This window comes from Natator depressus, chromosome 17 (genome assembly GCF_965152275.1).
Source record: "Natator depressus isolate rNatDep1 chromosome 17, rNatDep2.hap1, whole genome shotgun sequence".
Taxonomy (NCBI): domain Eukaryota; kingdom Metazoa; phylum Chordata; order Testudines; family Cheloniidae; genus Natator; species Natator depressus.
This window is the reverse complement of record NC_134250.1, coordinates 13,607,807-13,624,597: the sequence shown is the minus strand read 5'-3', so window position 1 is coordinate 13,624,597 and position 16,791 is coordinate 13,607,807. Positions and strand designations below refer to the sequence as shown.

Below are 16,791 nucleotides of genomic sequence, written 5' to 3'. Positions count from 1 at the left end.
AAAAGGTTCCTAAACTTGTTTGAGGTAATTAATTCACTGAAAAGATTTGCAGCTAAAGCAGTAGTTTTCTGGCTGAGCAAAAGGCTGTTCCAGCCCATTTAACTGATTCCAGCCATGCTCTGGCTCCATATTGTAGCTTTAGCAGTGGTAGGATAGACTACCAGAGATGTTTGTCAAACTCATGTTTGAAAATGGTCTCTCTTCCTCTTGCTTGTGGTAGCAGTTGCATATAATAATCAAGCTCTTTTATAGTATTTTCCCCATCTGTCCATCATAAAGCTCTTTACAAAGGAAGTATTGTTGTTCCCATTTTATGAAAGGGGAGATGATTATGGTAGCATTCGAGTTTACAGAAAGGCCCTGGTGTCAGGTAGACTTGATCCAGTGACTGGTAACTTGCCCAAAGAATGGGCCTGATATTGGCCCTCGTGGCGTGACCAGCAATGGGCTCGGCTGCTCAGCTCACCTTTCAGGGCACATGGTTCACCAACACTATTCCCATAGAGATGGTACTCGAGTTAGGGCACTAACCTAGGACTTGGGGGAACTTGAGTTCAAGTCCCAGCTCCAGGACAGATTTCAGATGTGACCTTGGGCAAATCACTTAGTCTCTCTCTGCCTCAGCTCCCCATCTGTAAAATTGGGATAGCAGCACTGAGCTACCTCAAAGGGGTCTTGGGAAGATAAATATATTCAAGGTTATGCAGCGATTGGACAGTATGATGAAAGGGGCCATATAAATACACAAGAAAATGAATCAATAGAAGCCTCCCTTGCTGTAAAGGCCCTGGTTAATCTCAGGGGCTCTGATGTGTTCGGATACAAGTAGTCTTCCCTTCTGGCTTTCAGCTGGAACATTTGCCCGTGTGCCAGAAATGCCCTAAGAGAGCCATCCTCAAAATATTTCCAGCCTGACCTTTGAAGATTCACCAGGGTAGAATAGTTCCGATCAACATCTCCGTGATGGGATACTAGCTCGCACTGAAGCTGAACTGAAAACTTTTGTAGGGCCACCTGTACCTAGCATGGGATCAATTCACAGTTAAGCCTTAAGGCGAAGATGGATATCCTATTCTTTGTACAAAGGGAAGGATAAACTAGATCACCCAATGATGTAGCTCTCTTTACTAAGTATAACTTAGCCACTGTTGTGAATGTGCCATTTAATAACAAATTATGCACAAACTGCATATTGCACTTTGTAGACGGAAGCTTATGCCTTTAAGTTTGACTATGAGAAACTAAACTGATACTGCCTGCTAACCTTGGACTTTGAGATGAATGACTAAAAGCAGGTTATTTCTTCCTTCCAGTGGGTGTTTTTTTTTTTTATTAAGCTTAATGATGTTTTCTTTTCCTATGTGGTGATCTGCATTAAAATGTTGCATTACTGTTTTGTTTGACTGGCAGGCTCAAGGAAACCAGCTCAAAGCAGATTTTTCTTTCTGATCCACGTTGTTCCTTTCCTCTCCAAACCATGAAAGAAACAATGATCCCCAATTAATGTGGGCATCTAATGGTATGCCCAACTGCTCAAAAAAAGAGAATGGCATTTGGGCACATAAAACAAACATTTACAAGCCAAAGCATTAGATAGATTTGTCTGGTCAGTGATTTTGGTGTTCTGGTAAAATGCAATCTGGCTTCAGAGCCTTGCGGTCAGACGCATAGTGCAGCTTGTATTGCCGATAAGATTTTTTTGCTTTTGCTCAAAGTATCTCTATGGCCGCATTTGTCTCCCTTTTTGTTGTTTGTTTCCTCTGTTTATCTTCCCTTTAGCGTTCCTTCCTCTCTTCTTTCATATAAGGCGTTCATTCATTTCTAGGTTAATTCATCACCAAGAGTGAATGATGAAGAATCCCTTTATCCTGTAATTAAATTGAATCTGTTCTTGGACTCACTTTCTGTTAGCTGCATCTTTTAAGTGATATATCATTACTGCAAAGTATTTTTGATGGTGTATTACAGTAATGTCATTGGAGTGACAGAACTGTGGTGATATACTGGCATAATAGAAGGCACTATAAAACAAGATAAGTCCATCCAGCAGTGCCTTCCTTCCCTTTTAATTATAGGATAAAATGTTTTCCTCAAACAAATTTGTTAAGCAGCAGGACCCTGGGACAAAGCCACTAATACTGAAATAATCCAGAAGAATGGTGTATCATTGGGGGACAAGTAGCATTTAGATTGAGTTGTTTAAAAAAGAAAATACTGTACTCTTATGTATTGTGGCTAGTTGAGAAGCTGGCCTCTGCAGAAAAAGCTAAACAACTCTATATTATTTTTTGATAGTCAAGGAACATCATCACGACTTATTTCCCAGGTCCGAAGAAGTCTAATTAAGTTTCTTCCATCACTGAGGAGCAATCAGCCAGAAATAGTAATCAGAGTGTATATTGTTAATGTCAGGTTTACAAATGAGGAGATCAAACTGAATGATGCAACAGTGCATTTGTAGAGTGTGAGGCTTACCCAACTGTGTTTAAATTTGCAGAAGCTACAGGTTAGCTAAATTATGTAATCTTTACTTTACCCCTCCTTCTCTCTTAAAAACACAGGCAGCTGCCACCTCCTTTGAACAGAGGCATGGTTACACCATCCCCTTCTGGATTGGAAAGAGATTTTAGAATAGTGATACTTGGAGGTTCTAGGGCCAGGCCCTTAGCACATCCTCACTTATTAATCTGAGGGTTAGGTTGTGCAACCCTTACATTGGTGAGCATTTGCTGAGAGGTACATGTTCAACCTTACCCAAAGTCAGCAGTGAGCCTGAGGCAGTGTCACTCCATATTAATTTCCTTTAACGGTTTGGTCACTAGACCGTTTTTTTTAAGGGTTCCTCTTGGATTCCTTCCCTTTTCCCCTGTTTTTCTCTCTCTCCCCCTTTCTAGAACTCCTCACATCCTAGTGGCCTGATAGGGTAGTGCAGGCTAAGTGCAGGCTCAGGTCTGAGTTCAAGCCCCCCTTCTGTCCACATGATCAGTCTCACTCAGGTCAGCGTACACTCAAGTCCTAGGTTCTCAGACCCTGCTGAGGGGGTTGATCAGCGCCCCCAAAATCCCACTGAGACGCCGGTCCAAGCTCTGTTTTACAATGTGAACGCAGGTCAAGCCATGGACTCAAGTCAGAAGGGACACATGAACATGACTGAGAGATTCGGGTTCAGCAATTTGAAACCCAGGCTTTCAGTGCTGTATAGATGCTCGAGCACTAGCTTAGAAACACCAAGTCCACAAGCCTGGGTCTCACTCAGGTCTGTAATGCAGTGTAGACCTACTCATAGAGGTCTATATGGTAATTCCTATGGCTTTGCTTCCTCTCCTTTTCCCCAATCCCTAGAGATGTCCATACTCCTCTGCAACATGGTCAGTCCTTGCCAGTGGGGGACCCATTCAAGAATATGAACAACGTGGCCTGTAGAAGTTAGCAGTGTAGAGTACAGCCGTTAGAAGTAACATCTCACACCCTGCCATTTTGATCTGTGGAAAGTGTGACTTCCCACACTCCCCATGACTTCTATGCAACCTCACTTGTTGAAATGTGGGCTGGTGCATATAGTCGGGGCGGGGGGGGGGAGAGGAGGAGGAGGAGGGGCGGTGGTGGAGGCAGATGAGATGGAGAATGGGGCCAGGCTCCCTGTGAGAGTCAGGCCTAGGCTCTGCATGCAAGTTGCAGCCAGGTTCCCTGGGGGACTTGCTGCCCTGGCTCAGGGGCAAGCTCTGCTGCCACCTGCAGGTGGCCCTGGCCTTGAATGGTTCCTCTCTGCCAGCTGGTGTGGGCCAGGCCCCCCAAGCAACACCAGCTCCTGCATGACCACAGGGCCTTCATCTTCCACTTCTGCAGGTGAATGGGGCCTGGGAAGAGCAGAGGGCTGGGACAAGGGAGCCCTGGTGGTGCCAGCCCCCCACAATGCCTCCAGGGGTCTTGGAGCCACGGCTGGCTTTGGGACTACAGGAGTCAGGCCCCCCGCACCTTGCTGTGGGGATTGGAGGAAGGCGGAGGGTGTCCAACCCCTGTTGCAAGCAAAAGGACCCTGCTGCCAACTTGCCATGTAGTTAGTTATAAAATAGATTTTAGGTCCTGCATCCCCTCCCCCCAATTTGCCCATATACACTTGTCTCCTTCCCCCCTACCCACACCTCTACGCTGAAGGCAGAGTATGTTACTTCAGCTGAGGGCACCAAAACTGCAACTTCAACAATGGTGGCCCTAACTTTAGAACCAAAACATCACACCTTTCGTGCATCCTTCATTCAGAACACAAGGGGATTTGTACTCCTCAATCACTTAAGCTTATTTGAAAATCACATCCTTAAACTTATTTAACTCATCAGTGCACGTGCACAACGTTAAGTCTCCGAAACAGCCTTTTCCAGCAGTGATACTTTCCAGGAATAACTGTCCTCCGCTTTGAGCTGATGAAAAAGACTGAAGAGTAAAGCAATTGCAAGTTCTGTTTTGGTTGACAGTGAGGTAGATCAAATAGTATGCAATATGCTGAAGTCAATCCAGAAATACAATCTGGGCTTTATTTATCTGGCTATTATACCAAATAGGTTGCACATGTAATATATCCACTGTGATCGATTTCTCATAAGATCCATGTTTGTTCGTCAGATTATTTCATTTTCCCATTGCCCCTTGCCTTCAGGACCTGATCTGATTTTTGCTCTAGTTGCTTTTCCCACCACAAAAGGAGATAACATCTAAGCACAGAAATTTTATTGCCTTGTGGGCACTAGGCCAACAGGCTAAAGAGAAGCTGCCAAACGTAATGAAAGGAAAGATGCCTAATACAATAATTGTATACGTGGTCACTAAGGTTTTAAAAGCGGCATAAAGAAAAATACTTGCACTGCATGCATGCGCTTGCAGATGGATTTTTTTAGTTCTTGAAAAATTTGTGAGCTACTGTTCAAATACTAATTCAGTTTGGTTGCTTTACTAAAAACACAAACTGTCAGTCAAGAATTTCACTGCTGAGGATTTGAAACATAAAAACATCAGCGCCAATAAAAACAGATAATCCAGAATTTCACCATTCTGCAATACTTGATTTGCTCTTAGAGTAATTCTACTGCTCTGTTCATATGGTAGCCCTCTTGCCAGACAGTCTCATCACACTTTGCAGAGTTGAAGTAATTAAGCTTCTGTGATGCAGGTGAGCATTATACCTGTTTTGCAAATGAATAAACTGAGGCACAGAGAGGTTAAGTGTCTTGCCCAGGGCCCATTCAATGAGTCAGTGGCAGAGTGGGGAATAGACCCCAGCAGTCCTGATGTATATGGTGCTGCATTAATCTCTAGAAGGCACTCCCTCCTGTTCCACAGACCCAACCCTAACATAACTGAGGGCTCTGGCCAAAACCACAGGGAAAAAGAACTTGTCAATGCACAGTCAGAGGAAGTTTGATCACGATGTTACAGCTAAAGGGTCATGTGTTCTACTGTATCAGAGCTTTCTTCAGTGCAAGGAGAGCATGGTGGGCAGAATGGTGGGGGACAGTGGATTTTGTTGTGAGTTATAGCTTAGGTCTTGCTTAGATTTACGACACTAGTATAATGTTCTTAAGGAATCATACAGCAGTGGCGGCTTGGCGTTGCGTAGCCTTCTCCTGTCCTCAGCCAGTTCTAGTCAGAATCCAGCCCCCTTTGTCCCAGCTGGAGAGCGAACCTGGGAACTTCAGCACCAAACACACCACAACGCTGCCAAATGATCTGAAGGAGTCGATGAGCTGTCGATAAATAGCATGCTGTTATAGTCACAAGCCTCTAGAGACACAATCATGCATGCCAACCCAGAGCAATGCGCTTGAATGTCTAAATCCAACATAGTGAAGTAAAGATGAAATTAGAAACAAATACCTTAATCATCGGGATCTGCTTTTATTGGTTCAAGTCAAACCCCATTACATCGTTTTTAACTTGATTTTGGATGTTTAATTATTCCAACAAAGATAACCACAACTCCCAGTGTGATGTACTGCCTCTCTTTAAGCATCTGGGTCACAGATATATTCAGTTAATTAATGTGCTGAATACTTCTCATTTGTCTGCTGGATAATAGATTGATTCATAATTTAAATAAGCAGCTGTGTATATCTTTCCCCTGAATTATAAAAGGCAGGCTGCTGTCATTCATCTTTTTTCACTCTGTGAATTTAAATACGTCTAAGGAAATATTTTTTTTAAACTTTGCAAATATCAGCCTTTTCTTAAACAACCATGCAGATCGTTGGACAATAAACAACAGGAAGGGACGTGAGGGGGGCAGTCGTCTTCCTATAGCTAATTTCCGACCAGTAGCAAGACTTCACTCTTTCCATGGCTGAGGACAAGACAGCTCTGATGCCTTCCTCTGATGCTATCATTCAACATTTCCTCCAGAACAGACAGAATTTTCAGGGTGCATGGGGGAAGCGAGATATACAGTTATGCATTAGCAGGATACTGACGGATACTCCAGTGTGTTGGAAATGGTCACACCAAGAGGCTTTTATATCATCTATAGCTATACACACATATGGTGAACAATATGGGGGATCTAAGATTGGATCAGTTCGTGAGGGACGTGATCACAAATCAAATCCTTCACTTGGCTAGCCTTACCTATTGGCTGCTATTTTCTACCTATGCCTAGCATAGCTGGAGGGCTGCTCTGGACACACCGACAATGGCATTTAGTTGTCAGAAGAAGAACCCACAGCTAAGCATCTCAGAATCAGTAGAATGGTCCAGCATGACCCAAACTGGCTACAATCTAAAACCACCATGACTAGGATAGTATCAACACCAAATAAAGGCCAAAGGATCCCACCCCGGGGGGTTATTAGTTATTAAAGCTCAGATCCATAAGGGTATTTAGGTATCAAACAACCCCCCGCCCCCGGTCACCTGCATGTGTCTGCAAAACTGAGCTAGAAATCTCCTGAGTACAGGCTTTTGCATGTCATGCTCATCTCCTGTACTCACTAGCTCAGTCCCCTCTGCATCTCTTCTCTAATCACATTCGAGAAACGTTAACAGTCTTTTTCTTCCCATCCCCTCAGCTTGCCCGCTACACCAAGGAGGGATTCCTTCACTTAGGGGCCCTTGGGACCACAACTCTCTTGCCAGATACCCGCTGCCTGGTGGATAACATGAAAAGCCGGCTCCCTCAGCTCCTTGATTGTGAAAAGGTCAAGAGCAGCCTCCATAAACGCTGGAATTTCATACAGGTTTGTGAGGATGGGGCTTTCGCCTGCTTCTCCTCCCTTTACCTATGCCTCTTCTTTATAGCAAGGAGGAAGCATTTCTTCAGCGGTAGGGGCTACGAGCCAACATGCTGCGAGAGGAGATGTTTTCATGCCCCCTTTGCTACTTTTACTCTCACAGAAATTGCTCAGCCTAAGAACAATTTAACGTTGGTGAGATTAAGGATGTTTCTCCTTTTTCCTAAGTCATGTACTGCTGGCGCATAAGGCCCAGAAATCGATATTCACGCCATGCAACCATAGATTCGTCACAAAATGGCATCCCAGAATAGGATCAGGCAGACCTCAGAAACTGAAAATTGCCTTTGTCTATGTCGGGAGTGTGTAATATATTGGCTAAATGTGTGTGATCATGTCTCCCTCACGCAGAGGTTAAGACCCTGCTACTTGCAGATTACAGATTTTCTCAGTTAGCTGAAGTGGCAGGGATATATGCACTGAGGGCTGAAGGATTTCATGGATTATTTTAATGGACATTATTTCTTAGTTTGCCTTAGTGCCCGCCCACCAAGTGCTAAGCACTTACCAGGCCCAGAGGAAGACATAGTCCCTGTCCCAGCGATGGCATGCAGTCACCTGTTGGCTACACAGAAAGTTCTTACCTATATCTTTGATTTTAGAATGGTGCGATCCTGAATAAGGGGACTGGGCGCTGCTTGGAAGTGGAGAGCAAAGGAATGTCCGGCATTGATCTAATTCTTCGCAGCTGCACGGGACAAAGATGGACAATTAAAAACTTCATCAAGTAAAGGTGTAAGGGCCAGAGCAGTCTGAAGAGCTTCACTCACAACACAAGTGACTTGGACCAGTGAGACAGGGATCCTTTTCGCAGCTTTGGAAATAAATATAAAAACAGAGCTTTATTCACGGTATCAGGAGAGGACCTTGGGGGAAGTGGGCATTTGTGGAGTTTTTTTTATTGTATATTAGTCTCTCACAGCTGATTCCAACTGGGTGAAATTGGGTCAGAACTGTTAGTTTCGTCTAGCAAGAGCTCTCAAGGTATCACTTATTTCTGCTGGAATGAAGCCTGTGCAGTCTTATGGATGGTTTATTGACGGGGAAGTGCTGCTTTCACAAATGACTTGAAGCTCTTAGCAAGGGCCATCAAGGTTTATACTAGGACCAGAGTTAAGAGACCTTGGACAAACCCACTTGTCAAGCAAGAGCATTTGTCTGTCTAAAACAGAAAAAGATTGCCAAGTTTGGAAGCCTAAAGTGAGCTGAGTTAAAGTCATTAGGTGTTTTTAAATGTCTCCTCTCTCCTATTCACCTTCTTCTTCAGCCTGGGACAGGCATGCTTTAAAGTGACAGGTCTCAAAGGCATCTCCAAATAGCCCATTGATTTCCCTCTCCCAACAGCAGGATACCAACTATACATACAAAATGATGGGGTCTCAAGTAGTTGTTACAACTCAAGAAAGAGATTTTGGCATCATCATGGATAGTTCTCTGAAAACATCTGTTCAGTGTACTGGGGCAGTCAAAACAGCTAACAGGAGGTCAGGAACCATTAAGGAAGGGATAGATAATAAGACAGTAAATATCATAATGCCAATACAGAAATCCCTGGTGCACCCACTTCTTGAATACTGTGTCCAGTTCTGCCCCCACATCTCAAAAAAGATACATTAGAATTGGAAAAGGTACCAAGAAAGGCAACAAAATATAAGGGGTATAGAACAGCTTGCATATGAGGAAAGATTAAACAGACAGAGACTGCTCAGCTTAGGAAAGAGACGAGTAAGGGAGGACGTGGAGAAAGTGAGTGAGGAAGTGTTATTGACCCCTTCTCATAACACAAGAACCAGGGGGGTCACCCAATGAAATTAATAAGCAGCAGGTTTAAAACAAACATAAGGAAGTACTTCTTCACACAATGCAGCCAACCTGTGGAACTCGTTGTCGGGGGATGTTGTGAAGGCCAAAAGTATAAGTGGGTTCAAATAAGAATTAAAGAAGTTCCTGGAGGATAGGTCCAACAATGGCTGTTAGCCACAAGGGTCAGGGATGTAACCCTGTGTTCTAAGTGTCCCCTATATTCTGTTTGCAAGAAGCTGGCACTGAATGACAGGGATGGCTTACTTGATAAGTGCCCTGTTCGGTTCATTCCCTCTGAAGCACCTGGCACCGGCCACTGTTGGAAGACAGGGTACTGGACTAGATGGAGCATTGGTCTGACCCAGTGTGGCCATTCATATATTCTTAGCTCATGCCAATTCTTTCATTACACTAAATCAGCTGAAATAAAAAAAATATGATCTTCTGTTGCTTCCCCCTCCACTTAACACGCATGCCTCCTCCAGCAACAGCAAAACCCTGCTTCAGTCTATAAGGCTGTTTAAAGTAGTTATCTCCTGTACCTTCCACCTTCTAACAATTGCACTAACCCACCACATGCAGAATGGATCTCCTTTTCCCACGCCTTTGCCAAATGGCAGCCAAATCCTACCACCACCCTCCTGAATGCGTTCTCCTCTAAAAACGCCTTCCAGTTTTCCCCCCAAAGTGATTGCTGCTCCTTCACACTGATTTCAAATGACTACCCCATTGCAGGACCAGTCCAGTGTGCTCTTAGTGAGGAGGGCCAACGGACATCTTCTTGCCCAATGGGCAGCCAATCAGCTGAACAGCAAGATGCTGACCAGCCAACAGCATGCTGAGCAGCTGACTTGCTTTGCTCCACACTGGAGTGACAGCACCAGAACTGCCTCTCCTGCAATTCTTCTTTATCCTATTGCTGTTCTTTTGAAAGTGAGGATAATTATGCTCGTTTGCAGGTCATGCCAAGAACAAGTAAGAGGAGAGAAGATCCTACCAAGGCAATCCTCTGAGTGAAGCAGTGGGATTAATTTTAAAAATACACTCGTGACAAATGAAGACAAAATAATAATAAAAACCCCTGATCTTTATAGTGCTTTAGTTCTACTCCCTGTGGTGGGTGTTTGAGCACATTCATTGTACCATGTCTGGTGTATCTCTGTCGTTATGGCCTGCTTGCCACAATCCTGGCCTCTGTGATTCTTCATGAGCTTTGGCTAAGTCAGGGGAGGGAGTTAAACAGATAAATGAATGTAGTTTGTTTCAATGCTGATTTGCCACAAGTTCCTGCCCTGGCAGCCATCAAGGCTAATTACAGCAACACAGTGAAGGTGGCACTGTCACGTTCTCAATTTTCAACCACAAGAATATTCACTACCCAATTTATTCAGCCATGATAGGTGACCCCCAGATATTGCGTTTGGGTCCCGGTGTCAGGGTAATTGAGAAGGGGGAATAATGACAAACCAAGTTACCAGTGTTCACATGAACGTTAAAAGAATTCATTTCACATCAAGCTGTGTCTGTTGTGGGGAGGGGGGAAACCTCTTTTCTTTGTCTTTCTCACAGAATAATAATTTTTCTGGTTGCCCTCTGGTCAGGGTAAGTATAAAATATATTAATATATGAGAAGTACATGTAAATATCATTCCCAAAGACTGGATGTACCCAGAGTTGTTTGCTGCAGAGCACTCGTGCCTGTCTTCCATTCGGGTCATGATGAAGCTACCTTGATGTTTAATGAGTTTCATTTTCAATGCCATGCAACAGGTTTATAGCTGATGTTTTAGTAATTTATTGAACAGAAGCAGATGTATTTCATTGTTCCTTCTACAGCAATGAACATCATTGTTCAATCATGCTTGACAAGACTCCCCATTGGCATTTCTCTGATTTTTTCACCCTCGCTGTCCTTAATGAAGTGAAATCTTTCAGTTATCCTGAATTGCACAGTACGGAGTCATTGTAAAACTTTGCTCTCTTGTTAGCTGTTGCATCATCTCTTGTGTAATAAATTTTAGCACTTACAAAACCAGCATGATGTGTATGTTTTAAAATGTCTGTAAGTTTCCCCCTCTTGTTCATTGCCATCTGGTAACGAAAATAATTTGCCAAGAAACTTTTCACTGAAAAAACTTGCGGGGGTGGCGGGGGAGGGTTATGCGACAAAATTAATGATAAATGCAGTACAATTATCTCTAAATGGGCAATTCACTTGCTAAAGGTCAGCCGTGGAAATCATGTATTGCTTAGTGTTGGGAGAACTCAAAATGTTTCAGCATAACCACCCCAAAAGTTCGCATGTTTATCTGAAACTTTTATGACTATTCCAAACCCAGAGGCCAGTCCTGCCACACTTAGGCATATAGAATGCTTTACTCACACATGTAAAGTTACTTATGTAATTGAGTCAGTGTTTGCAGGACTGGGTTCCGAGTGAGTCTTGATATTTGGACGGCTGATCTCCTGGTGAAGACAGTTCTCTGTGAGAGTTCTGGTACTTCTTGTTGACCAGAAACAGCTTGAGAAGAACCTGTTGTTTTATCGCTTCTGCTTCCAGTTCTGGATAGAACCAGGAAGTAATACAGTCAGCCAGTAAGACCCATCTCTTTGCATCAGGCTTTGTCTGAAAGAGATGACTCTGGGGAAGAAACGGGACTTATTTTGTAGTGGGATTCCATTTAAGAAGAGATTGTCAATGAGTATTTTGAAGCTCTTTGATATTATCATTTTATAAATCATCATATAAGTAAATGTAAGAAAATGAAAAGTGAAGAGGATTTTGGAAGTGAACAAGGCATTTCTGATTTGGTATTCAAATGGATATAGGTTTGGGAAGAAGGAAGAAATTCCCCTAAATTGGTTTCCAATCAGCATACATAGAAGGCTTTAAAAAGATCAAGAAGAAAACTTCAGCAGACAAGCACCTGGGTGCAATCCTGGCTCTACTGAAGTCAACAGGAGTTTTACCACTGACTTAAATGGAGCCAGGATTTTACCTCTTGTATTCATTTAAAGTTCTTACATTTAAGATTGTAAAATGCAGAGACAGGCCAAAAACAAAACCTGAGATTCAAACTTTGGTGCTTTTACAGATCTGGATCTAAATGTTGCATCTTGCATCTCTCTCTCTAGTTAATTGCTTCAACAAGCAGTGTCCAGGTGGCTTGCTTCTCAAGTAATTTAGAAAGGATTGGATGCCACTGAAATGTGGAGGGACTCATTATCCTCTGCTCCCTATTTAACACAAAGGTGGGTTGTTTTTTTTATAGAAATGGAACTTAAATTTTAGAAAAAGAAGAATGAAAGGGAGATTGCTTATACAGATTAATTTGCCATTCTATCCCTCCATATGGTCTGTCAGTCACAAAGAAATTATATACTGAGGAGATGAAAAATCACCTGGTCAGAGGTATTGTTTGTGAGTAAGTCATCACACACACAGGGGAGGGGCTTTTGGGGTTATGCTAAAAGCTCTTTTTAAGGGATATTACAAGACTAATGGAAGAACACCTGCATTGTCATTGCTATATAGTTTTGTAAGTTACTAATTTTATGATGGACCAGTCTATACAATCCAACCTATTTTGTGGAACTTCAAAGTCAAAAATGGGCATTTATTCCTACAGTCAAAACTCTTTAGCAGTAACTTTTTTGCCACTGCGCTGGGCAGATAGCCAAGCTTTCAGAAACTTCACTGTTAGACTGCTTTCAAAGTCAGGTTTGACTCATGAACTCCCAATAGAAAAGCCTCTTTGCTTGACCACTAAGTAATTTGGGCATTCATCCACTGCTAATGGGTATGGAGTTAAGCACTCCGTTATGCAGTGTGAAATTAAGCATTGTGAAATCCCTATACCGAGCGCTCGGAAGCAACTATGAAACTGCAGGTGAGACTTTGGTCTTGCTTTTGTATGCAACGTACAGAAAGTTCATGTGACCATTAGGAATCCCAGCTGAAATTCCAAACCTAGCTGAATAATCCACTGAGGGCCAGACCTCCCTCATTTGAACCAAAGTGTTTTATAAATTTACATAAACAATCAAATTACATTTTTGTCAGGTTCGCTGATCTGAATTTCTCCCCCTTGTAGCCCCATCCACCTGACAAGTGAAGAAAGGCAAGGTTTTGAGATATTCCCCAGCTTTCCAGAATTTTCAGCTTTGGTAGAAAATTGAAAGTTGGGTTGAGCACTTTGGAGGTATTTATTTGGGGGAGATGGTTGCCAAAATCAGTCCTACAAACATTTACAGGGAAGAGTTACACAACACTGTAAAGTCAATGGGGCTACTCAGGTGCATAAAGATACTAATGTGTGTAAATGTTTGGGGGACTGGGGTCTACAATGGAAGCGAAATAATTACGTTGCTTCAGAAACAGAATGACTAAATAACTTCTAACAAAAAATAGACTCAGTTGCTCTAACTATTTGTGCTCATTAAAAATCCTATGGTTCTTTTTCAAGAACACAGGTGTTAACTGCAGTATCCTGGATGGATTCCTTCACAAATTCCCATTATAGTTTCAACTGGATGGAGGTCCCTTTACTGTCTGTCTGAACTATGGTATGGCATTGCTGAACATTGTTAAACTCTGTGCTCTGGACCTTGGTGACCACGCTTTTTTCTCCAGAGGTGGGAGCACGGATAAATGTTTCTCTCCAAAAAGTGGTTGCACTTCAGTGGTGGTTAAAGTGACTTCTATATTGATTGGGACCAAGCCTTCAGGCCTAAAACAGGCAAAACTTCTATTACCCCCAAAGGGAGTTTTGCCTAAGGACTGGACTGTTTGGTCTGTAGATTATAAGCATGAATGGACTTGATTCACATTTACCCTCTGGCTGCTTTCCACCCACGTAAAGCCCCTTTACAATGCCAAATTGGTGTAAAGTGGGGACCCTAATATAAATGAGAATCAGACTCTATAAATCCAATGTAGCTATGCTTACTTATGCCAGCTGTGGATCTGGCCCATCTTCCAGGCCGAGATCTTTGGTATTTCATTGTCTGCCATATATTATATGTACTGTCAACAAATTAACAGTAGGGGCACTAGCTCTTATATCTCCTAATATGCTAAATGTTTGGTTGGAAGGAATGTAAGAATTGTTAACCCAGAAGAGACTAATGGTCCTTCTACTTCAGTGCAATATCTTCGGCAAGGGCCTATGTCAGATGTTCAGAGAGAGGCAAAATAATAATAATAATAAAAGATAACGCATATGAGTAACTCCCTAGGGATTTCTTTTTTAATCCCACTTGGTGATCATTTTATGTTCTGAGACATGATGGATAATAGCCTGAAAACTTGTTTCCTAGCTATTCTAACTAGGTTTTATTGTTATGTTTAAGTGTCTTATAGGTAGCCGAGAAACTCTGCGGGAACCAATTCCTTTTTACGCTCTTCAGACAGGGTGAATATGGGAATACCAGCATGTTTTGCAATACTAACATTCAACTGGGTGGAATCCTGCAATGAACCTCAAACAACTCTGCATTTTGAGCGGCAATCTCTGAGGGTACCATAGCTACACTGAAAAAAGAAAAGGAGTACTAGTAGCACCTTATACACTAACAAATTTATTTGAGCATAAGCTTTCGTGAGCTACATCCGATGAAGTGAGCTGTAGCTCACGAAAGCTTATGCTCAAATAAATTTGTTAGTCTCTAAGGTGCCACAAGTCCTCCTTTTCTTTTTGCAGATACAGACTAACACGGCTGCTACTCTGAAACATAGCTACACTGAGAATTTTATAAGCCCTCCAAGCTTTGTCTGTGTTTCGGGGCCATTTTTCACTACTCCTCTGATACAAAGGGACCCTACTGCTGAGAAGCCATGAGACGATCAACCCAGTGTAGGGGAGATCATCTGATGGAACAGAGCTAGTATGGCTGCTCTTCCTCTAAGCCCCCTCCCTGCAGTTAGCGGGGATGTGGCCAGGACAAAGTACAGCTGGCAGAGGGCATCTCTGTGACCTGATGAGTCCCAGGAAGCCATAACAAGCCCCTTTGGAGGCTCTGTCATTGACTGAGCAAAGGCCTGCAGGATAGGACCTCAGGAGAAGAGAGTCTGACATCTGGGCTGGCATACTGGCTGGTTCAACCTGGGCATGACTAATACACACCTGTACTTTCTGATTTACAGAAGTAAATTATGTGGGCTGTGACAAGTTTATTATCTGACAGTGATTTGTTTTTCTTAACTGTGGCTGGCAATAGAGGAGTCTCTTTGTCGCTCCATTCATTGCTTTATGGTTCTACTGATTTTCTTTTTAGAATGGCATGAGGCAAAAGGTACATAAAATAGCAAGAGGAAATCCCCTTCTGCTGAGACAAAAATGCTTCTAAATTCAGGTCAGAAATGAGTCATCTGCTGTGAAGATGACAGAGAAAAACTTTAAGCCCTGAGAATTTTATAAGTCCTCCAAGCTTTGTCTGTGCATCGGGGTTATTTTTCACTACTCCTCTGGTACAAAGGGACCCTACTGCTGAGAAGCCATGAGACGATCAACCCAGTGTAGGGGGGAATCATCTGATGGAACAGATGGGCCTGGGATGTAAAAATGCACCACTCCTGAGAGAACTCCTTGCATACACCTTTTGTGGCCCTATTTATGGGACAACCCTTTCTCACTGCAGCCTATGGCTCACAGACTCAGTTAGAACTAATAATGTTATTCCAGCAGTGCCCACCCCTGCTGCTAGCACCCAGAGAGCTGTCTCAACTCTCAGTAATAAAACGTGAGGGCACGTGTGGAGAACAACCCTTGCATTTTCTTGGGAGCGGGGTGTTAACGTGACTTGGGTCTGGTCCTGAGCTGGTGTAAATCAGCACAGCCCTATTAGCTTCAGTAGAACTACACCAGATCACACCAGCTGATGATTTTGTATATATTCACAGGGATTGTGCTTTGTTCTGTTGTTTGGGTTTTCTTGCGGGGGGCGGGGGGGGGAAGAGATTCCCCCCTTGTCTTTAAGGCTATATCATTTTTACCTTCTCTCCTGTCATGTCTTCAGCTTTAGTGCTATTTTTGTCCTCCTCTCCCTTTGCCTTTAGCTGTCTTGTTTTATTTTTAGTGACTCTGGCTGCCTGAGATTTGGCTCTTTGTTCTCAGCATGGATTTGTTCCATCTACATCCTCTTCAGTCCCTTTATTCTCCATGTATCTTTCTTTGTTCAGTCTTTTTTCTCTTGCCATTTCTCTTAATTGCTTATTTCCACTCATCCCCTTCTGGTTATTTTGTTCCTCTATGTCTTGTCTCCTCTCTCTTATTTTTCTGTTGCTTTGTTTTCTTTGTAATGAGGTTCTCTAGTCTAGTTGCTTTGTTCTTTATACGTCATCATTTTGCTGTTTAGATTTCTCCTCTACTGCCTCTAAGTAACTATGCCTCTGTTTTTCCTCTTAAGTTTCCCTTTGGAGGTTTGCATCCAACCTAGGTATAATGGTTAAATATTTTTCTCTCTCTAAATTTTAATCATTAGTGTCTGTATTCCAAATGCATTGACTTTCTAATGCTGATCAATGGGTATCCACATAGCTACTGCTGTTCTCAGAGTTACACAAAACCGGCCTTACATCAACGTTGAATTGCTCTCATGCAGTATGCGTTGGGTTTTTAGCTTATTTCAGTACTCCTTCTTCCCACACTGGGGTTTCTCTAGAATGCTGATGAATGTAGCAGAAGCTCTGAGAGAACGGGTGTCTGCCCAGCTC

At 42.9% G+C, this 16,791-nt stretch overlaps 1 protein-coding gene across 2 annotated transcripts in view; it reads left to right on the top strand.

Moving 5' to 3' along the window:
- GALNT17 (polypeptide N-acetylgalactosaminyltransferase 17) overlaps positions 1 to 9,627 on the top strand; it is a 276,769-nt gene extending 267,142 nt beyond the window's left edge. For both annotated transcript variants that reach the window (XM_074974323.1, XM_074974322.1), the window contains 2 exons: positions 7,053 to 7,220; positions 7,877 to 9,627. In XM_074974323.1, the coding sequence (XP_074830424.1) occupies positions 7,053 to 7,220; positions 7,877 to 8,005 (297 nt within the window). In that variant the 3' untranslated portion in view covers positions 8,006 to 9,627. The remainder of the gene's footprint in view (positions 1 to 7,052; positions 7,221 to 7,876) is intronic.
- The last annotated feature ends 7,164 nt before the right edge of the window (positions 9,628 to 16,791 follow it).